This window comes from Schistocerca serialis, chromosome 1 (assembly GCF_023864345.2).
Source record: "Schistocerca serialis cubense isolate TAMUIC-IGC-003099 chromosome 1, iqSchSeri2.2, whole genome shotgun sequence".
NCBI classification, from domain to species: domain Eukaryota; kingdom Metazoa; phylum Arthropoda; class Insecta; order Orthoptera; family Acrididae; genus Schistocerca; species Schistocerca serialis.
The window spans coordinates 432,144,821-432,168,397 of NC_064638.1; the positions used below are offsets into that span (position 1 = coordinate 432,144,821).

Consider the following 23,577-nt stretch of genomic DNA (forward strand, 5'->3'; position numbering starts at 1 on the left):
TGGATGAAATGAAAATGAAAACATTCATCAGGCACTGAAAGTGTGATAACTTCTGTCTGGACATCTCAGACAGCTACTGCTCTTGTGAAACTAAAAACACAGCAGCTATTTGAGATGTGTGGACAGAAGCAGTACCTCCTGAATATTTTCACTGATTTGGAAGGCCTGACATGCATCCAGTTATGATTTGACTCTGCCGGTACAAGTATAAATTGCTGCTCACAACTGTTTTAACTCCTCCTGTGCAATTTCTTATCAGATTTAAGATTAGTTACTTCTTATCAATAACTGTATATTGGTAATATTATTTAATGGATTGCCAAAAATAATCAGCATATGAGTTCAAACATTAAGCTTGCAGGAAAACATTATTATGAGCTACTTAGGTTTCCAATTGCTCACTGAGAACAAATTTTTTCAAGTCCCAAAAAGGACAGAATTTCCTCTTGCTATTAGGCATGACAGGGCCATTTCTGTCGCATTATAGCGTCCTTACTTCACAGGTTTATGTCAAGGAGATAGTTTTCTATATGGTGTGCTGAGAGAAGAATTATATTTGATAAAAACCCAAAAGATATAAGCAGAATTTTTATCACAAAATCATGTGATATCCATGAAGATACTAGCCATACTTCCAGAAGTGATGCTGTTATATAAATGTTTGATATCTGCTACTATTTAATTGGAGTATGTGGCATCATAAAACATTGAACACTGATGAAACATGTGCTCCAAATAGCTCATTTGTATTCTAGCTATTACGTGACTTCTTTCCCACACACACAGACAACAACTATGGGGTAAAATTGTAGTGATAGAGCAATGGAGAAAAATACTACAAAATGTGATTCTGTCAAAGATAGCCTATCGTTTTTCTCATATTATACGCCACAAACTGTTGTGGTCATTAAGCATGAGGTGATATAACATGGGGAATTTCAATTGAGAATAACTGGATGTACATTGCTTACCCAAAACAACTTAAAAAATATAAAAATGTCATGGCATATATTAAATGCCAAATCAGTTAACAGTAAAATATATGATTTCATCACGTATTTGTGTAAGTTCCTTATGATGTCTATGTGTTACAAACGTGCTGATTGCATTAAAATAATAATAATATTAGGAGAGAGGGGTGATTAAAAGCAGGAAGATTTCAATTCCTTCCTGGAACCTGATACAGTGCAAAAACAATTGTACTATTTCGATGTAAGACCTAGAGTTCCCCAAATGGAAACTACATTAATCTGGTAATTTTTAGCCGTAAATGAATTAAATAACTGCTGCAAGAATAACTGTCAATTGTATACACCTCTGGTGGTATCGGCATAAACTAATCGAAATGTGTCTGTCATAGAGCGCCCCTGGCGGTGGCGTCAACAGTTTGCAGTCCCGCGGATATGAGCTCGCCGAGTATCAAGTAGACTGGTATGTTATGCCTTTAGTCGCTCACTGTCAAGCAGAATGGAGACATTGCTGTCGAGATCAGAGATTCCTATAATCGACCTCGCTCACCTAGGTGAGTACAGCACTCTTGAATAATAACGTTCTTTCTCTTACTTACAATTCGTTTGCCATATGTAAAGCGTTCGCGTGAGTCGGTGATCTCACCCGCAAGTTAATAATATTCGGAACACCCGAGTCCAACGCAAACGTCGAAGTACAAGTTTAGAGTCAATATATTGCAAGAAAGCAAAATAACAGATATATCTACATGTCTCGTACAGTTTCAGCGTACGTGACGTTAAAATAAGAAAAATAAAGAAACCTATCGTGCGAGTAGCTCATTTTAAAAGTTGCAAACAGGATTCCTCAAAGCAAGAGTTTTAGCAGACACTAAAATTCTGTCATAAAAATAAGAAAATAAACAATTTTTCGTAGCGTCAATGATTACAAAAAATATGGACAGAAAGTTACTGAAATCTACTAAGAGTGTTCACACCCCTACAACTAGACTAGTTGAAAGACTCGATCAAATAATTGTGACGATCTTGCAGCTGAAAATGTGTTTCTTAGATGGCTCGCCCGTGGTTTCCTTCAGTAGCTCAAAGAAAATGATTACTCTGGAAAGCAAACAGCTGATTTCTTTTCCCATTCTGAGACCCACGCACGCTGGTCTCTCTCCAAACACATATTCATTTGCTACATTTAACTGGGTTCCATAAAGGATTACAGAAGTTAAAAGCGAAGCTGTAAAATCTCATTTAGAATGCACTATGAAGTCATTTTCATAAGATGTACACACGCGTCCTTACATTTAAACTCAGCGAATCATCGTGAAGCCCGCACTAAAGAGTGTATACTGTTACTGTGCTTGATTCCGCGCAACAATTGCAGCTGCTCTAACGTTGAAACAATGTATAGACGGTTTTTCGTGTTGGTATATGCGTCATGTTTGTCATCAAGAATCGTGTGTTATCACAATGTGACAGCCGGCAATCAGTTTCTGATTTTACCATGGTCGCAGTTTTCACAGACCCTCTGTTTTTGGCCGGCCATAGTGGCCGAGCGGTTCTAGGCGCTAGTCTGGAACCGTGCGACCGCTACGGTCGCAGGTTCAAATCCTGCCTCGGTCATGGATGTGTGTGCTGTCCTTAGGTTAGTTAGGTTTAAGTAGTTCTAAGTTCTAGGGGACTGATGACCTCAGAAGTTAAGTCCCATAGTGCTCAGAGCCATTTGAACCATTTTTTGAACCTTCTGTTTTCCAGGATTTGTCATATACAAACTCTCGGCTTTTATCACTCTGGCAATACAGCAGGATACAATTGGTATTTCTTTTATTCGTAAGATCTAGTATCACCTCCTAATCAACACTCTCTAAAGTACATTTGCTCTCTTAGTACTACCATGGGCGTCCGCAGAAATTTGTCCGTCGTGAGGGGGGGTGGGGGGACCACAAGATTATTAAATCCCCATTTATTTTTTATACAAATAAGTGTTGGTCAGCTTCGAGACGTATCATGCCACAAGAACTAAATTTTACAGGTGACTCAAAAAACTTATTTCGGAGCATTGATGGTTATCCGCTCAGTAATTGTTATAGGGTCAGTTATGAAGTAGTTAATTGTTCTAAGCCTTTCAGATAAAATGCATTTAGTTCAGCACAGTCTGGGCTACAAATTAACATCATTATCACTAAGCTGAATGTATTCTTTAACATATTTTAATAGTTCAAGGTTATCAGCCACTAATTAAAAAAACTCAATTTTTGAACAGTTGTCTTCCAAAGAAAGATTAACTTCTCAGCTTTAATATTTTTTCTACTATTACACTGTATAGTATAGTTATTTTTTATAAATAACTGATATATTTTATTCCTAAGCCTACATATCGCAGATGTTAAAAAACGTTAAAAAAATCCATTTTTTAAATAGTGTGTTTTTTTTAAGTGTAAGCTGCTAACCATTAATACTCTATAAAAAGTAACTATACTATGCAGTGCAATAGCAGAAAAAATATTAAAGCTGAGAAATTAATCTTTCTTTGGAAAACTACTGTTCAAAAATTGAGTTCTTTTAATTTGTGGCTCGTAACTTTGAACTATTAAAAATATGTTAAAGAATATATTCAGCTAAGCGATAATGGTGTTAATTTGTAGCCCAGAGTGTGTTGTACTAAATGTATTTTATCTGAAAGGCTTAGGACAACCCACTACTGAATAATTGTAAAAAATGTAGATGCTTGCAAATACGAAAAAGCACATGGGGCCTGGAGCAAATATGGCCGCCATTTCAAAATAATATACAGTAATTTTTTTAAAAAATATATTTTTGTGACTACTAAACATTGGGGAATTCACCAAGCAAATATAAATTTTTTTCTGAGATGTTCAAGCAACCAGTGCTGGACCACTTGGTATGGATTGACCATATATGTAATGAACAGAAACTATATCCGTTAGTAATTTCCCACAGTTCTGTGGTTTGCATCAATTTCTTGATAATTTAGCGTGTTGCTGTTTCACAACGCATCGTGTCTTGTGTTGACTTTACCTCATCTGGCGTGGCGATAAAACCCACTATCGACACACAAGCGCGATTAGAGATGCATCCTTGTGCCATGTCCTGAAAGACAGTGGTTGATGCGATCACAGAAAACGCTTTTTGAAATCGGATGTTATTGCTGATTGGGGTTTTGGGTGCTCAACATCTGGGACTCCGTTGCGCTTAATGACGCGCTCGGTATACGCCTGGGTTTGGACCGACACCTGTTTCTAGGGCATTACAAGTCGGGAAGTGGTGGATATTGGCAGGAACAGAAGGTTTAGTGATTTAAAATTCTGTGAGCAAATGCTTGACACGTTTATCTCCAGGTGGTTAAAATGTATATTCAGTATCGTAACTGGTGAAAAGACGTATGGTAAAGACCTTTTAAGAGACAACAGTTTCTTGTTCAGTAGTGGGTAGAATTGAAAGTTTATCAGGCGCCAGTTCGACGGATTTATTTAGTCCAGTGCCCACCATGCGTTTGTCTTATCCAACCCTGGTTTGGTATTTAGTCTACATTTGGCCGAATTTTTGAGAGAACGAGAACTGCAGAAATCTCGTTCGGTCGTCTCTGTGACCCCCGTTTGTAATCAGGTATATATTTAGACATGGCCAGAATGATGAACAAAGAAAGGAATTTCCTGCAACGTGTGTACACGAGATCAAATAAATTACATACATTGTAATGGCTGTAGACTAAATGGTTGCATTGCTAGAACAACTCTTAAGAGAACATTACAGTAAATGTTGATTGGTGAGTTGGATTACGTCTTTCTACGCTATTTGAAAGTATCAAACAGAACCTGCGAAAACTGTTTTTGGTCTCCCCACAACCCGACATAGCCCTGATCAGAAGATGCAAGAACATGCACTTCTTGAGGCGTTTCGAATCAAACTGTTCCGCATAATCCTCACAGACCAGCACTGGCGTCCTTCCCAAAACCTCAAAAAACTGTCAGTGGACAGCTGAATATACCTACCGAGCTTTCCTCATCAGACATCCACGGGCACATACATCTACATCTACATCTATACTCCGCGAGCCACCTTACGGTGTGTGGCGGAGGGTACTTATTGTACCACTATCTGATCCCCCCTTCCCTGTTCCATTCACGAATTGTGCGTGGGAAGAACGACTGCTTGTAAGTCTCCGTATTTGCTCTAATTTCTCGGATCTTTTCGTTGTGATCATTACGCGAGATATATGTGGGCGGTAGTAATATGTTGCCCATCTCTTCCCGGAATGTGCTCTCTCGTAATTTCGATAATAAACCTCTCCGTATTGCGTAACGCCTTTCTTGAAGTGTCCGCCACTGGAGCTTGTTCAGCATCTCCGTAACGCTCTCGCGCTGACTAAATGTCCCCATGACGAATCGCGCTGCTTTTCGCTGGATCATGTCTATCTCTTCTATTAATCCAACCTGGTAAGGGTCCCATACTGATGAGCAATACTCAAGAATCGGACGAACAAGCGTTTTGTAAGCTACTTCTTTCGTCGATGAGTCACATTTTCTTAGAATTCTTCCTATGAATCTCAACCTGACGCCTGCTTTTCCCACTATTTGTTTTATGTGATCATTCCACTACAGATCGCTCCGGATAGTAACTCCTAAGTATTTTACGGTCGTTACCACTTCCAATGATTTACCACCTATGGCATAATCGTACTGGAATGGATTTCTGCCCCTATGTATGCGCATTATATTACATTTATCTACGTTTAGGGAAAGCTGCCAGCTGTCGCACCATGCATTAATCCTCTGCAGGTCCTCCTGGAGTACGTACGAGTCTTCTGATGTTGCTACTTTCTTGTAGACAACCGTGTCATTTGCAAATAGCCTCACGGAGCTACCGATGTTGTCAACTAAGTCATTTATGTATATTGTAAACAATAAAGGTCCTATCACGCTTCCCTGCGGTACTCCCGAAATTACCTCTACATCTGCAGATTTTGAACCGTTAAGAATGACATGTTGTGTTCTTTCTTCTAGGAAATCCTGAATCCAATCACAAACCTGGTCCGATATTCCGTAAGCTCGTATTTTTTTCACTAAACGTAAGTGCGGAACCGTATCAAATGCCTTCCTGAAGTCCAGGAATACGGCATCAATCTGCTCGCCAGTGTCTACGGCACTGTGAATTTCTTGGGGAAATAGGGCGAGCTGAGTTTCACATGATCTCTGTTTGCGGAATCCATGTTGGTTATGATGAAGGAGATTTGTATTATCTAAGAACGTCATAATACGAGAACACAAAACATGTTCCATTATTCTACAACAGATTGACGTAAGCGAAATAGGCCTATAATTATTCGCATCTGATTTATGACCCTTCTTGAAAATGGGAACGACCTGCGCTTTCTTCCAGTCGCTAGGTACTTTACGTTCTTCCAGCGATCTACGATAAATTGCTGATAGAAAGGGGGCAAGTTCTTTAGCATAATCACTGTAGAATCTTAAGGGTATCTCGTCTGGTCCGGATGCTTTTCCGCTACTAAGTGATAGCAGTTGTTTTTCAATTCCGATATCGTTTATTTCAATATTTTCCATTTTGGCGTCCGTGCGACGGCTGAAGTCAGGGACCGTGTTACGATTTTCCGCAGTGAAACAGTTTCGGAACACTGAATTCAGTATTTCTGCCTTTCTTCGGTCGTCCTCTGTTTCGGTGTCATCGTGGTCAACGAGTGACTGAATAGGGGATTTAGATCCGCTTACCGATTTTACATATGACCAAAACTTTTTAGGGTTCTTGTTTAGATTGTTTGCCAATGTTTTATGTTCGAATTCGTTGAATGCTTCTCTCATTGCTCTCTTTACGCTCTTTTTCGCTTCGTTCAGCTTTTCCTTATCAGCTATGATTCGACTACTCTTAAACCTATGATGAAGCTTTCTTTGTTTCCGTAGTACCTTTCGTACATGATTGTTATACCACGGTGGATCTTTCCCCTCGCTTTGGACCTTAGTCGGTACGAACTTATCTAAGGCGTACTGGACGATGTTTCTGGAACCTAAGTGCCTCGAGAGAATATATCGCGGCATACAACTTGGAGAAAATGTGAACATAGGAACGAAATTCCAATAGTTTTTATAACTTTTGAAAAGAACAGCATGATGCTGTTAATGTATATTTCGGATGAAAGCAGAAAAGACTCAGTCACAGTCATGAGTAACACTGACTGAGCTGTATTAAGTCAAATGGAGTACTATAGGGCGTAAGGAACAGTATTTGGGGATGCTGCAGATGCCGTATTTGCTGCGAGATAACACAATCATTTATTATCTCTCGCTGAGTAAACAATCCGTGCAATATCATAATTCATGAGCGTTTGACACCCGCTTCATCCATGTTCGCCTGGTGCGAACGAAGATAAGAACGTCCTCTACCCCTTCCCCGGGGCCACTCCTGGGTCACTTTATTTTCTGCAGCAATGGGAAGCTCCGCTTAGTTGCGAAACTCTCTATCCATCTGTTTGTCTGTCTGTCTGTCTCAGGTAAAGAGAAAAATCAGAACAGGAAATAACAGTACTAGAAGTTAACTACACCTTGTGCAGTCGAGCTAGAATTGTAAAGTGCGAGACAGAGAAAATGCATGCTCTTTATTCGGGTATAGTACGCCTTAACGTATAGAAAATGACGCAAGAAATGAGGTCGTTACGCTATAGCCCCATGCAGCATATGGCTTACCATGGGTGTTAATCAGATTGAAGCTATCCAAGATCAGGAATGATATGCACAAGTGAAGTGTTTCCGCAACTCTGATCTACATCTGTTAACCTATTTCACGAACACCGCCACCATCATAATCAGCCATTTGCGTTACAGTGCTAAAACGAAAGATCTCTTCCAGACTACTCGAAGTCTACAATCTTCGCTCTTACATATCTGTTTTGCTCGTCCATGTTCTTTAAAGTCACCTCCTCACCTTCCACTAGGGCACTGTCTTGGTTTTTTGTCGTGCACTGGATTCAACCAATAAATTTGCTAGGTCCAACTGTCATCCAGTTGCTGGTTACGTGTCTAACTGAAAGTATTTTTCTTCTTTCGTCGTTATGTCCAGTTAAAGGGCGCGTTTGAACTTGTTGGCTTGGTCTGGCAGCTTCTTTTTCTTCTTCTCTTCCCAAAATATCCTGAATTCGCTGTGTTGTTTTTAGCGTTCCTCTGTCCACTGTTTTCCAATGTTTTCTAAGCTTTCTCTGCAGTTGCGTGACTCGCAACTAGGATTCTAAAGGCTCTGCTTTCTTTGTTGGTATCTACTGTGACATTCATTTATCGTAAGTCCTGCCTAACTTCTTCTAAACAAGTGATTTTCATCGTTTTTAAATTTATTATATTAAGCAGTTTTTTGTTAATCTAGTGTTGTCCATTCTGTAGATGTGAACACAGAACTTCAAGCATCTAGGTATTGCATCAGTGAGCCCATCTATTACTGTGTTTAAGTCTGTAGTTTTTCTTTTAATCCACTTGCAATTTACATTAGAAAGACAACAACTTTTTCTTAGAATTTTTCGCACCTCCTTTGCAGTTTCATCAATTTTCGAATGGTCTCCTAGAGTTGTAGTTTGTGAGACATATGGTGCTTCAGGCAGGACAACTGTCTGTCTGACAACTGTCTGAAGTTTCGCATTACAGATTATCACTATTTTATTTTAGTGATTCCATGTTATTCTGTACGTTTTCTGAAGTCTGTTGGTTATTTTTAAATTGACTTCACTGTCTACCCAAGATTGTACAGTGATTTCTTCGAGACAGTTAACAGAAGACATATATGAAATCGTCCCGTATCTCATTTGTAGTGAAAATCTTATGACATTTTAATGTAAATTTTCCGTCAAATAAGTTCTCTTAAATGATATTTGGAGGCCTGTCTTTGATGCTACCTCGTCTAACGTATCTATGGCGTACTTGATTTCCCCATTAGTCTTAGTGAACGTAGCTAAATCTTCGGTTTGATTCCCGATATTTATAACTTTGATTTATTTCCCCCATTCTCTGACGACTTTGTCTAATAAAATGTTGAACAGAAGCGGGGAGACGTCATCTCCTATCGAACTCCTGTACGTACTTCAGAAGAATCAGATATTTCACCAAGCAACTTCGCTTGAGATATTTTGTCTGTGAGAATCCGGTAGATTAGTTATCTGGTCTACCTGTCTACCCTGAGCTCTTCTGAAGTGTCCAAAACGGTTTGGCTGTCGGCAACGGATTGAGCGAGGTGGCACAGTGCTTAGATCACAGGACATGCATTCGGGAGGATTATGGTTCAAACCCGCGTCCGGGCATCCTGATTTAGATTTTCCGTGGTTTCACTAAATCGTTTCAGGCAAATGCTCGGATGGCCAATTTCCTTCCTCATCCTTCCCAAATCTGAGCTTGTGCGCCATTTCTAAAGACCTCGTTCTCGACTGGTCGTTAAACACTAATCTCCGTCTCCCTCCTCCTGTCAACGTGGTCATACGCCCTCTTGAAGCCCACAGACGCGATGTAATGTGTTGATACTTCAACACATCCTTAATTTGTCTTCAGACACCAGATCTCCTCAGCACATGATGTGGTTCTTCTGAAGTCCGCTTGATGTTCACCAACCAAACGATATATTTGCTATTTAAATCTGTTTCGGAGAGCTTTGGTTAGAACCTGACAGAGGAGATAGGCCTCTAGTTGTTGGGATCTGCTCCATCACCCTTTTTGTGCAACGGATATATAATAGCTTTCTTCCAGTCCTTTAGAATCCTTTCAGTTTTCCATATTTTTGCTTAGAGGGTATGAATCCTTCGTATGAGGTAATCTCTTCCTATTTTAAACCTCGCATCGGTTATGCCATCCTCTCCTGGCACTTTGTTATTCTTGAGTGGCTGAATTGTCTCTCTTGTTTCTTGAATTGTTGGAGGATGATGGCCTGGGTTTGTTAAAGGTTTCTAAAATGCAATCTTTCCACTAGAGCATCGCAGTTCAATAAATTTTGAAAGTAGTCAACAACTATCATACAATTCACTTTATTGTTTGCCTCTAGTTTTCCATTAATTTGGCGAAAACACAATGTTGGTGGTTTATACCGAAACAAATCCTCACGTAATGTCTTGTAGAAACATCGGGTGTTGTTTTTCTGGAAATCCTGCTCTGTTTCTGTGAGCCTGCGTTTGTCGTAGGCACGTTTCTTGTGGCGGATTCTTTTTGAGGTGAGTTTTGTATCTTCAGTGAGGACTCGCATCTTTCAGCTGTTTGATATTCATTCCAAGGATCCCATTCTTTGATCCACTTATTGACAACTTCATCACCACCACCTGTGTTTACATTTCCTGGCTGGCTATCCTACACTCCTGGAAATGGAAAAAAGAACACATTGACACCGGTGTGTCAGACCCACCATACTTGCTCCGGACACTGCGAGAGGGCTGTACAAGCAATGATCACACGCACGGCACAGCGGACACACCAGGAACCGCGGTGTTGGCCGTCGAATGGCGCTAGCTGCGCAGCATTGGTGCACCGCCGCCGTCAGTGTCAGCCAGTTTGCCGTGGCATACGGAGCTCCATCGCAGTCTTTAACACTGGTAGCATGCCGCGACAGCGTGGACGTGAACCGTATGTGCAGTTGACGGACTTTGAGCGAGGGCGTATAGTGGGCATGCGGGAGGCCGGGTGGACGTACCGCCGAATTGCTCAACACGTGGGGCGTGAGGTCTCCACAGTACATCGTTGTTGTCGCCAGTGGTCGGCGGAAGGTGCACGTGCCCGTCGACCTGGGACCGGACCGCAGCGACGCACGGATGCACGCCAAGACCGTAGGATCCTACGCAGTGCCGTAGGGGGCCGCACCGCCACTTCCCAGCAAATTAGGGACACTGTTGCTCCTGGGGTATCGGCGAGGACCATTCGCAATCGTCTCCATGAAGCTGGGCTATGGTCCCACACACCGTTAGGCCGTCTTCCGCTCACGCCCCAACATCCTGCAGCCCGCCTCCAGTGGTGTCGCGACAGGCGTGAATGGAGGGACGAATGGAGACGTGTCGTCTTCAGCGATGAGAGTCGCTTCTGCCTTGGTGCCAATGATGGTCGTATGCGAGTTTGGCGCCGTGCAGGTGAGCGCCACAATCAGGACTGCATACGACCGAGGCACACAGGGCCAACACCCGGCATCATGGTGTGGGGAGCGATCTCCTATACTGGCCGTACACCACTGGGGATCGTCGAGAGGACACTGAATAGTGCACGGTACATCCAAACCGTCATCGAACCCATCGTTCTACCATTCCTAGACCGGCAAGGGAACTTGCTGTTCCAACAGGACAATGCACGTCCGCATGTATCCCGTGCCACCCAACGTGCTCTAGAAGGTGTAAGTCAACTACCCTGGCCAGCAAGATCTCCGGATCTGTCCCCCATTGAGCATGTTTGGGACTGGATGAAGCGTCGTCTCACGCGGTCTGCACGTCCAGCACGAACGCTGGTCCAACTGAGGCGCCAGGTGGAAATGGTATGGCAAGCCGTTCCACAGGACTACATCCAGCATCTCTACGATCGTCTCCATGGGAGAGTAGCAGCCTGCATTGCTGCGAAAGGTGGATATACACTGTACTAGTGCCGACATTGTGCAGGCTCTGTTGCCTGTGTCTATGTGCCTGTGGTTCTGTCAGTGTGATCATGTGATGTATCTGACCCCAGGAATGTGTCAATAAAGTTTCCCCTTCCTGGGACAATGAATTCACGGTGTTCTTATTTCAATTTCCAGGAGTGTAGTTTCATGACTGTCTGTAATACTCGTGTGCCTGGGTAATGTGCCGCGGAGGTCTGGCTACTCCTTGGGATCTTGTTCTCGTGTCACAAGCGAAAGCCTCGGAGTTGTTCTTCAAGCAATCTGTATCAACTTTGGAAATTGATTTTCATTAGATCTGGTCTATTTGGTAGGAACGTAATTCTGTTTTGTGTTAAGTAGTTATCCGAATCAACTACTCCCTTCCGTACTGTGACATATTTAATCTTATGCATATTCTTTGCAAGAACTGCCGCATTCCCTAATGCGTTACGTCACTGGTCGGCAAACCGCGGCTCGCGAGCCACATGAGGCTCTTCAGCTCCTTGTCTGTGGCTCTTCCATAAACACCACATGTGGGCGCACGTTATAGCGCTAAAGCTCCTGATCATCGCCAGTTTCAAGTCTGTTTAGTTGAAATGGAGAGTGAGTACGTACTCTTCTCAAGCATAATAAGATACTTTGATCGTATAGAGGAAACGTTTTGAAACGTTTCGCTTCCTTATTAACATAAATTAAAGCATTTTTCCATTAGAAATCTGTCCACGATCCAGAACGAACGATCAGTGGATCCAAAAATCCTACTTCGTAGTAGACGTTATGTCGCAGTAAGTTATAGGAGAAAGGAAACATAATTTTTTCGACGTTAGAAGAATTTATTTCGTTCGAAAATAAATCATCTCTTTTTTGCTCGAGATAGTGAAAGAGAATCTTTGATTCACTTTCGAAGCCTGTTGAAACATTGCCAAAAAAATAATCGTGATATTGAATATTGCTGTCTCAAAACAGCGCTTTTAAATACAATGGAAGCTTTTCACAACAAGTTTCAGGGATTTTTTTTAAAAAAAAGTTGCTTAGTGAACATGTCGCTGTATCAAAAATGAACTGAAAAAAGTCACCTTCGCACATGGCTTCATTTGCATCAACAGGTTCATCATGAGGGACACATGTAAACTGCTTCTTCATTTTCTTGGAATGAATTTTCTTTTCTTTTTCAAAGTGTGGATGAGATCTAAGTTTGTCTGCTTTTACTTTTGCAGCATCCGTTACCCCACGGGTCTCGTCTCCTTTAAATAAATAATAATAAAAAAAATGAACTGCCACGAACCTGTTACGTTGTCGTAGCAAGGGAAGGGGTGGCGCATGTCATCGTCAAGTGCCGAACAGGTGAGGTTCTCAGCGGCTTGCCGGCGGACTTCAGCGAAATAAATCAACTCTCGCGTACTAAAACAGCTTAGCCGGAGAACAGTTACAGGCACCACTAGATCTCAACAATCGAGTTGTAATTTTGTGATCTTTCCCCAAAGATCATCTCCACTTATTCCTTTAATTTGTAAAACAGGCATAATGGAACAAACGCAACTACCCCAAACCCCGGACACATGTCCGAAAGTTCTCGATCCAAAGGATTCTCTGGGATTGGGAATATCATACAGAGATGAATCGGAGATACTCAAAATCTCTTCGCCACATCCCCCCCCCCCCAAAAAAAACAACTTGTTAAGGTATTTTTAATATCCAGCACCCTGCTGAAAACTGACACACATATACAACTGACCCTCTAGAAAAATTCGCCATTGATATACTAGCAATCCAGGAAACACGTTTCCAACTTGACTACCATATCGACTCAGAAAACTTCAGCATATTTAAAGATAAACCGACCATAAAAATCAAAGGAAATTTATCAGTGCTTGGAGCTGTCTTTGCAGTAAGAAATAGGATTTTAGATTCAGTTGTCGACTTTACATCCCCATGCGAAAGAATCTCAGTCATTACAGTAAAATCAAGCAACAAAATATATGCACTGATAAATGCTCACGCTCCCTCTAACAGTGACAGCAAGAAAGCTCCTCAAATACTGGAAGATTGTAGGAAAGACAAGAAGGAACTACATGCAAGATACCCAAACATTGTGAGAAAATCTTGTAAGGTGATTTTAATGCACAGGCTGGCATGGAGGGAAATATATATATATATATATATATATATATATATATATATATATATATATATATATATATATATATATATTACCAGCAGTGGGTCTTAAGTCAACAAAGTTTACAAGATCTCTACGTAAAAAGAAAACCTGGACATCACCTAATCCAACGGTCGACATACTCATTAGTCGACAGAGCCAAATATCAACAGTACAATGATTTAAATTTTTTTGAGAGTTAGATTTTTTACACTTAAACTATATAGGAAGGTACATTGTTATTAACTTACTTAGGGTCATCATAAGCGAGCCTTCGCTAAATAATATCCTCAGTCTGATTGAGATACGTTCGCTGAGGTCGACCCCATCCTGTTCTCCCATCCACATTCTTTTCGTATGCTTGTTTCAGCTATCTCCTTTCGGTCCTCTCCTTTGTATGTCCAGACTACGTCAACATACCTTTCTCAATATTCCACACCCCATCTTCTTTCACTACACAACGCTCCCTGAAGTTAACTTAATACACTTTACTAAAGTTTTAAGTCTTATTGAACTACAGGTACGCTGAATAAAACTTGATGTCATACTTGTCAACGATATTATTTGTTGATGAAATTTAATTGCAAAGTATACATAAAATTAAATTATGACAATGACTGACAAACACTAATGTGCACAATAGCCTTGAATGTCTTTGTAAAGTTTGGTAAGTCCAGTTTCTATGTTGTTGATTTCAATTTTAGGCACGATTCCAGGTTCTAATTAATAAGGCGACTTCTCAATCAACAAATGGCACCTCCATTTATGAGTAACGGCCACATTTCTCGTGTTTGGAGGTGTAATTGTACTTCTTTTGCCAAAACACAGTATAATTTGCACAAACTCATTTTTGCAGCAGCTATTGTGACAGAATTCTGAAATAGAGTATCTCATTAAACAAGTAATTGGCGACCAGAGAGCTCAATAGCTTACAAAAAACCTATTGTATCGGTTTGGTGTAACCTAAGAGAAGAAATTTCATGTTTATTTTCGTACTAGGAAACTCTTGTTTCACTAACTGTCGATAACTCTTAAAGAATTAGCGTCACTCTACAGTCTGGAACCGCGCGACCGCTACGGTCGCAGGTTCGAATCCTGCCTCGGGCATGGATGTGTGTGATGTCCTTAGGTTAGTTAGGTTTAAGTAGTTCTAAGTTCTAGGGGACTTATGACCTCAGCAGTTGAGTCCCATAGTGCTCAGAGCCATTTGAACCATAATTAGCGTCACTGGAAGAAAAAAATAAAATAGAAAGTACAACTTCTGGTATATCACCATAGATAAGGAAGTTCAGTGTGTTTACGAACTGGAACTATACTCCCCTCCTTGTGTGCCATCAATCGTCAAAATCTCGTTCGATGTCTCGAGCGGTTTAGGAGATATGAGGGATGTTGTGAACATTTGAGTAGATTAGAAGCATAACTCACATGCTCCAAAAACATACATTTTCACAAATGACTAAAAACGTGTTTTACATGCGTCGTGCGCATGTCCCATATATTGACATCAGTATGTGCAAGAACAATGGCTATAAATCATTATGTATATTTCATATTATGTTTGCTTATTGAGAAATTACAATTATTTAAGGTTATATTACGGATCATGTGAGTTTTGTTAATGAGCTATGGAACATGTAAGTTTTGACAATCCCCATTTTGGATCTTTTGAGTTTTGGTACCAAGCTGTTTGGACGATGTTGGTTTCGCGGGAACAATCGTGTTGCGACTCGATATGGAGATCATGAAAGTTTTTGATATTGTTCATAGAAACTGAACAGCAAGTAATGCTCCTCCACGGTGTTGACATGTCGGATACTGGGGCAGCACTGAAGGTTTGTACCTATAATGATAGAACAAACTACACTGTGAGGTTCTGTTTATTTTTCAAAAATGGACTTAAAATATTGAATTTGCGATTCCTCACTGTTAAGTTCCAAAGAAAGAGTCCTATACATTCTTACCTGGAGGAACAAATCAAGCCAATAACAAGAATCAGTTTAATTTGAAAACAATGAAGAAAACAGGATATTCTAACCTCATTCGTTTGGCTTCCACATTTCTGGATGCTATGAACGTTTCCTTGGCCTTCCTCTTTCTCCAACGGGTGAAACGTTTTCTTCTATGACTTGTGTCTCAAATCAGTTTTATTCCAACCACTATATTGAATTATATTCCCCAAAATAACTGAACAGAACAGAAATCACACTCCACTGGCATCAATATTTACTACTACACAAGAAAATTGCGCCGATTGAGCTAATCGCTGATTGGTCAAGATGAGGTACGGGAGAAAACTCACAAGATCCCGCGGAACATGAGACTTTTGAAATTAACCATGAAGTTTAACACCGGTTTTCTCAAGGATCTTGTGCCAAATGTGAATAATTGTTTCGTGAATTATGTTCTTTGTACAAAGCTATATGTGAATACGTAGGCATCTCAATTTTCATCATTTCGGAGCATGTGAGTTATGACTCTAACCTACACATTTCATTCCCGCGGGCGTGAGATCGGGAGTGAATGCGCTACATTGGATCAACTTTCTCGGGATCGGAGACAGATAGAGACCTCCTCCCAAGTCTAAAGAAAAATCCAGTATGTTAGTTAATTTTCGTGCGCAGCAGCGTATGGTGTATTACGACCAAACGCAAAATCATAGCGCCCCCTGTTTTTCATCGCACATTTTTTGAATTTTGCATAGTGTCTTACTAAAATGTGTTTATCACAATAAGTATGACCATTAGCGAGATGATGGGCACTTCGCCATGAAGCTGACATATAACGCTACAAGTAAGGCAAAGATCAAATCTTTTCACCAAATAGTTTCTATAAATTCGTTTGAGAAAAATCAGTGTGCGCGCGCGCTTCGGTTCTGTCAGCGCAGAGCGTCGCCAGTCGGCGCTTGCGAAGCTTGTGTATGCGTCGCAATGTGCGCAGGACCAGCGCGACAAGTGTAGAACGTGCGCGTCGCGTTGTAGTTTTGTGTCAGGTCACACGTGCTATAAGTTTCTCAATTCGTGCTTAGCCGTATAGTAGAAATGGAGTTCCTACGACGATGAGCTCCTTACCGTGTACGACGGAATTAAGTACTTTCGGCCACTGCTAGATGCAAGGGTATTCACCATATACACTGATCATAAACCATTGAGATACGCCTTCAAGCGTAACAGCAACAACTGCTGCTCACCTCGCAAGTATAACGACCTGGAATTCATAGCCCAGTTCAGCACAGACGTCAACCACATTTCGGATATTGACAGTGTAATTGCTGATTGCCTCTCCTCATCAACAGTTAATGGAACTCGCCCAGGCATAGCAGGATGATCATGAGCTCCAGAGCTTTCTACTTGACAACACATCTGTGTTACAGTTACAACTTGCGAGCGTGCCTGGTGAGAAAGTCAAACTGTATTGTGACGTCTCTCAGGAAATATCTCGCCCTTTCTTACCAGTCACATTTCGAAGACAAGCTTTCAGCATCCTACACAACTTTTGTCAGGCTGAAATATGTCCATCTTTTGCCTTTAATCAATGTGTTTTGTGTGGCCTGGCACGGAAATAGACTGTCGTGACTGGACACGTTCATACCTACAATACAATCGTAACCAAGTGTTTCGCCACGTGCATAAGGCTGTCTGCGATTTCCCAGATACTACCTTACGTTTTCGCATGTGCACGTTGACGTAGTAGAACAAGAGCCTCCGTTGAATGGCCAATGCCACGTATTAACCATGGTAGATTGTTTCACTGGTTAGCCGGAAGTACTGCCGGTGGACAACACTTCAGCAGGAACTTAACGCTTCCGCTTTCATGTGGACGCGGTTAGCTAGGTTTGGTTATCCTCTGCACATTACAGCTGACTGCGGACGACAACCTGAGTCTTATTTGTTCGCCCTGCTCGCAAGTTTCTGTGAATATGTACACAATAAAACCACCAGCTATCACCTGGCGAGCAATGGCGTTATCGAGTGAAGGCACCGTTCCCTCAAAGCTGTTCTTGTGTATCACGACACCTCCTGGACGACTGCTCTTCCACTAGTTATCCTTGGTCTGCGGAATACTTAGAAGCAAGACACAGATTCATCCGCAGCGGAACTGGTTTATGGAGAAAATCTACGTCCCCAGGACGATTTACTGATGCCAGTTCTCTGCAGTCTTCATCTTATGATCATCCAGACTTTTACAATGTTTGCAGTACCACATAGCTCGCACCCGTCTTCGCAAAGTCTCCAGACAAGGCACATCATCTAGTTACGTCCATCATGACTTGGACGATCGCTCGCACGTAATGTGCTACGTGTGGACGGCGTGAAACCGCCGTTACATCCTCCGTATACTGGCCCACACCGTGTTTTAAGAAGAGGTACGCGGACGCTGGATACTGCGGTAAATGGCAGAAGGACAACCGTCTCTCATGATCGCGTCAAGCCCGTCTACACCTTCAGGGAGGCGCTTCCAGCTGAAGCACCAAGAAGATAGGCTCATCTTCCGGTGCCGGCACAACAACCACAGAGTCAACAACCGCCCGACGCACAACCGCAACCGGTGCGCACGACTCGTTCGGGACGTAGCGTGCATTTTGCTACGCATTTTCTCGACGACGCTCCGCTTCGGCCACGGGGGCTGCTGTAGCGTCAGACCGCTGTCCTCTGCTGTGTGTGAATGGTGGTGTCGCGGCAGTCGAAGTTGTAATTATGCGTAACCAGAGACACTGTATACAGCAGCAGCAGTGGCAGTGGCAATGTGTATTTTTTGACCTTCGTACAGCTTACTCTTTCCCGTGAATTTTGTACGCAGTTACGCAATTTTTCCCATCTCAACTATGCCCATCTGCGACGGGCCGTTCAGCATTCATGTATAGATTTTATAGTATATTAATTACAAAGATTGGACTGCCCCCTAAATCAAGCAGTATCCGTCAGGAATAACACTCTCAAGCACTGCACATACATATTTATATGTAGTAAAAGATGGAGAAAACATAAAATAAAAAAGTTTCTGGGTTGCTGCAGATAAATGCTAATAGAACGAAAGAAATTTCAAAAGAGAAATCATTCAGAAATATAAAGTAATTTACTATGGAAATTGAGTTAATAAAAGAATTTATTTTCAATTTAACTTTTGTAAATTTCTGAAAATATGATTTAAAGTGCTCGTGGTTAAAGTAGAACTCCTGCAAAATAACGTGATCTCAGCGCAGAAACACATTCTTGTTGTGAACGATGGGTGGTTTCACCCTTTTGTTCCGCCTCAGTTGAGTGACGCCAGTCATCTGGGAGTTCCAGCTTTTGTTGTTGAAATCCCTTTACTGCATAGGATAGTATTGCAACCTCAGGGCCAGTAGCCGGCCGGAGTGGCCGAGCGGTTCTAGGCGCTACAGTCTGGAACCGCGCGACCGCTACGGTCGCAGATTCGAATCTTGCCTCGGGCATGGATGTGTGTGATGTCCTTAGGTTAGTTAGGTTTACGTAGTTCTAAGTTCTAGGGGACTGATGACCTCAGAAGTTAAGTGCTCTAGTGCTCAGGGCCATTTGAACCATTTTCAAGGCCAGTAGGTGCTGCGAAAGTTCTTCATGCGGCGAAAGTTCTTCATAATCAGGCAGTGTGATTATGTGCAATGTCTTTAAATTTTTGTCGGAAGAAGCAAACGAGAAAGCAAAAATCACATTAAATAGTATGCTCGAAATGGTTGCAGAAACCGCTAGCTATTCCAGTCGCACAATAAGAAGAGTAAAAGAGGTGTGGGTAAACACAGCTTCAAGTACATCCCAAGGCTTTACTTTTTTGGGAAAAGCATGTAAGAAGGTGAAGAAATTTTTATATTTAGGTTATATTAATGAACTGGTTCTCAGGAGACTGATACACAATTTCCACATGGTACATGTTCTTTATTCTGCTATGTCAGTATTGCAATAAGAGACATTGTCCTGCATGCTACATTTTTACACCTTTTGTGTTTTATGAATTTTCCGTCTGCTAGTGCTTGGTTGGACTTCATTGCTTTGGTTGATCCCTTGTTTATTATTTCTTTTTCAGTACTCTACGATTTTGGTGATCCCTTGATGCCTCAGAGTACGTCCTACCAACCGCTCCCTTCTTCTAGTCAAGTTGAGCCACAAATTCCTCTTCTCCCCAATTCTATTCACGACCTCCTCATTAGTTACGCGATATATCCATCTAATCTTCAGCATTCTTCTGTAGCACCACATTTCGAAAGCTTCTATTCTCTTTTCAAATGGCTCTGAGCACTATGGGACTTAACTGCTGAGGTCATCAGTCCCCTAGAACTTAGAACTGCTTAAACCTAACTAACCTAAGGACATCACACACATCCATGCCCGAGGCAGGATTCGAACCTGCGACCGTAGCGGTCGCGCGGTTCCAGACTGTAGCGCCTAGAACCGCTCGGCCAACCCGACCGGCTATTCTCTTTTCGTCTAAACTACACTATTGGCCATTAAAATTGCTACACCACGAAGATGACGTGCTACAGACGCGAAATTTAATCGACAGGAAGAAGATGCTGTGATATGCAAATGAATAGCTTTTCAGAGCGTTCACACAAGGTTGGCGCCGGTGGCGACACCTACAACGTGCTGACATGAGGAAAGTTTCCAACCGATTTCTCATACACAAACAGCAGTTGACCGGCGTTGCCTGGTGAAACGTTGTTGTGATGCCTCGTGTAACGAGGAGAAATGCGTACCATCACGTTTCCGACTTTGATAAAGGTCGGATTGTAGCCTATCGCGATTGCTGTTTATCGTATCGCGACATTGCAGCTCGCGTTGGTCGAGATCCAACGACTGTTAGCAGAATACAGTGGGTTCAGGAGGGTAATACGGAACGCCGTGCTGGATCCCAACGGCCTAGTATCTCTAGCAGTCGAGATGACAGGCATCTTACCCGCATGGCTGTAACGGATCGTGCAGCCACGTCTCGATCCCCGAGTCAACAGATGAGGACGTTTGCAAGACAACAACCATCTGCACGAACAATTCGACGACGTTTGCAGCAGCATGGACTATCAGCTCGGAGACCATGGCTGCGGTTACCCTTGACGCTGCGTCACAGACAGGAGCGCCTGCGATGGAGTACTTAACGACGAACCTGGGTGCACGAATGGCAAAACGGCATTTTTTCAGATGAATGCAGGTTCTGTTTACAGCATCATGATGGTCGCATCCGTGTTTGGCGACATCGTGGTGAACCCACATTGGAAGCGTGTATTTTTCGTCATCGCCATACTGGCGTATCACCCGGCGTGACGGTATGGGGTGCCATTCGTTACACGTCTCGGTCATCTCTTGTTCACATTGACGACACTTTGGACAGTGGACGTTACATTTCAGATGTGCTACGACCCGTGGCTCTACCCTTCATTCGATCCCTGCGAAACCCAACATTTCAGTGGGATATGCGCGACCGCATGTTTCAGGTCCTGTACGGGCCTTCTGGATACAGAAAATGTTCGACTGCTGCCCTGGCCAGCACATTCTCCAGATCTCTCACCAACTGATAAAGCCTGGTCAATGGTGGGCGAGCAACTGGCTCGTCACAATACACCAGACACTACTCTTGATGAACTGTGGTATCGTGTTGAAGCTGCATGGGCAGCTGTACCTGTACATGCCATCCAAGCTCTGTTTGACTCAATGCCCAGGCGTATCAAGGCCGTTATTACGGTCAGAGGTGGTTGTTCTGGGTACTGATTTCTCAGGATCTATGCACCCAAATTGTGTGAAAATGTAATCACATGTCAGTTCTAGTATAATATATTTGTCCAATGAATACCCTTTTATCATCTGCATTTCTTCTTGGTGTAGCAATTTTAATGGGCAGTAGTGTATTTATCGTCCATGTTTCACTTTCATACATGGCTACACTCCGTACAAATACTTTCAGAAAAGACTTCCTGACACTTAAATCTATCCTTGATGTTAACAAATTTCTCTTCTTCAGAAACGCTTTCCTTGCCACAGCCAGTCTGCATATTATACCCTCTCTACTTCGACCATCATCAGTTATTTTCCTCTCCAAATAACAAAACTCATCTACTACTTTAAGTGTCTCATTTCCTAATCCAATCCCTACAGCACAACTGACTTAATTCGATTACATTCCATTATCCTCGTCTTGCTTTTGTTGATGTTCATCTTATATCCTCATTTCAAGACACTGTCCATTCTGTTCAACTGCTCTTCCAGGTCCTTCGCTGTCTCTGACAGAATTACGATGTCATCGGCAAACCTCAAAGTTTTTATATCTTCTCTATGGATTTTAATTCCTACTCCAAATTTTTCTTTTGTTTCCTTTACTGCTTGCTCAATGTACAGATTGAATAACATCGGGGACAGGCTACAACCCTGTCTCACTCCCTTCCCAACCACTGCTTCCCTTTCATGCCCCTCGACTCTTATAACTGGTTTCTGTACAAATTGTAAATAGCCTTTCGCTCCCTGTATTTGACCTCTGCCACTTTCAGAATTTGAAAGAGAGTATTCCTGTCAACATTGTCAAAAGTTTTCTTTTCTCCAAGTCTACAAATGCTGGAAACGTAGGTTTGCCTTTCCTCAATCTATCTTCTAAGATAAGTCATACGGTCAGTATTGCCTCACATGTTCCAACATTTCTGCGGAATCCAAACTGATCTTCCCCGAGGTCGGCTTCTATCTAATTTTCCATTCGTCTGTAAAGAATTCTTGTTAGTATTTTACATCCGTGACTTATGAAACCGAGAGTTCGGTAATCTTCACACCTGTCAACACTTGCTTTCTTTGGGATTGGAGTTATTATTATTCTACTTGAAGTCCGAGAGTATTTCACCTGTCTCATACATATTGCTCACCAGATGGTAGAGTTTCGACAGGCCTGGCTCTCCCAAGGCTATCAATAGTTCTAATGGAATCTTGCCTACTCCAGGGGCCTTGTGTCGACTTAGGTCTTTAAGTGCTCTGTCAAACTCTTCACGCAGTTTCATATACTCCATTTCATCTTTATCTACGTCCTCTTCCATTTCCATAATATTGCCCTCAAGTATATCAGCCTTCCACCTTTCTGCCTTCCCTTCTTTGCTTAGAACTAGTTTTCCATCTGAGCTCTTGATATTCATACAAGTAATTCTCATTTCTCCGAAGGCCTCTTTAATTTTCCTGTATGCAGTATCTATCTTACCCCTAGTGATATATGCGTCCACGTCCTTATATTTGTCCTCTAGCCATCCCTACTTAGCCATTTTACGCTTCCTGTCGACCTCATTTTTGAGATATTTGTATTTCTTTTTGCCTGCTTCATTTACTGCATTTTTATATTTTCTTCTTTCATCAATTAAATTCAAGGATTTCTACTAACACTCGTGTTTTTACCTACTTGATCCTCTGCTGCCTTCGCTATTTCATTTCCCAGAGCTACCCATTCTTCTTCCACTGTATTTCTTTCCCCCGTTCTTGTCAATCGTTCCCTAATACTCTCCCTGAAACTCTCTACAGCCTCTGGTTCTTTCAGTTTATCCAGGTCCCATCTCCTTGAATTCCCACCTTTTTGTAATTTCTTCAGTTTTAATCTACAGTTCATAACCAATATATTGTGGTCAGAGTCCACATCTGCCAATGGAAATACCTTACAATTTAAATCATGGTTCCTAAATCTCTGTCTTACCATTATATAATCTATTTGAAACATTCCAGCGTCTCCAGGCTTCTTCCACGTATACAACCTTCCTTCATGATTCTTAAACCGAGTGTTAGCTATGATTAAGTTATGCTCTGTGCAGAATTCTACAAGGCGGCTTCCTCTTTCATTCCTTACCCGCATTCCATATTCACCTACTACTTTTCCTTCTCTTCGGTTTCCGTCCCA

General features: G+C 42.0%; 1 protein-coding gene across 3 annotated transcripts in view; it reads left to right on the top strand.

The window, feature by feature from the left end:
• Positions 1 to 1,375: 1,375 nt before the first annotated feature.
• LOC126472549 (uncharacterized) overlaps positions 1,376 to 23,577 on the top strand; it is a 202,802-nt gene continuing 180,600 nt past the window's right edge. For 2 of the 3 annotated variants that reach the window (XR_007586415.1, XM_050099941.1), the window contains exon 1: positions 1,376 to 1,522. Coding sequence is in view for 1 of the 3 variants with exons in the window: in XM_050099941.1 (XP_049955898.1) it covers positions 1,468 to 1,522 (55 nt within the window). In the remaining 2 variants the exon portion in view is untranslated. The remainder of the gene's footprint in view (positions 1,523 to 23,577) is intronic. The other variant, XM_050099942.1, reaches the window with a different exon arrangement.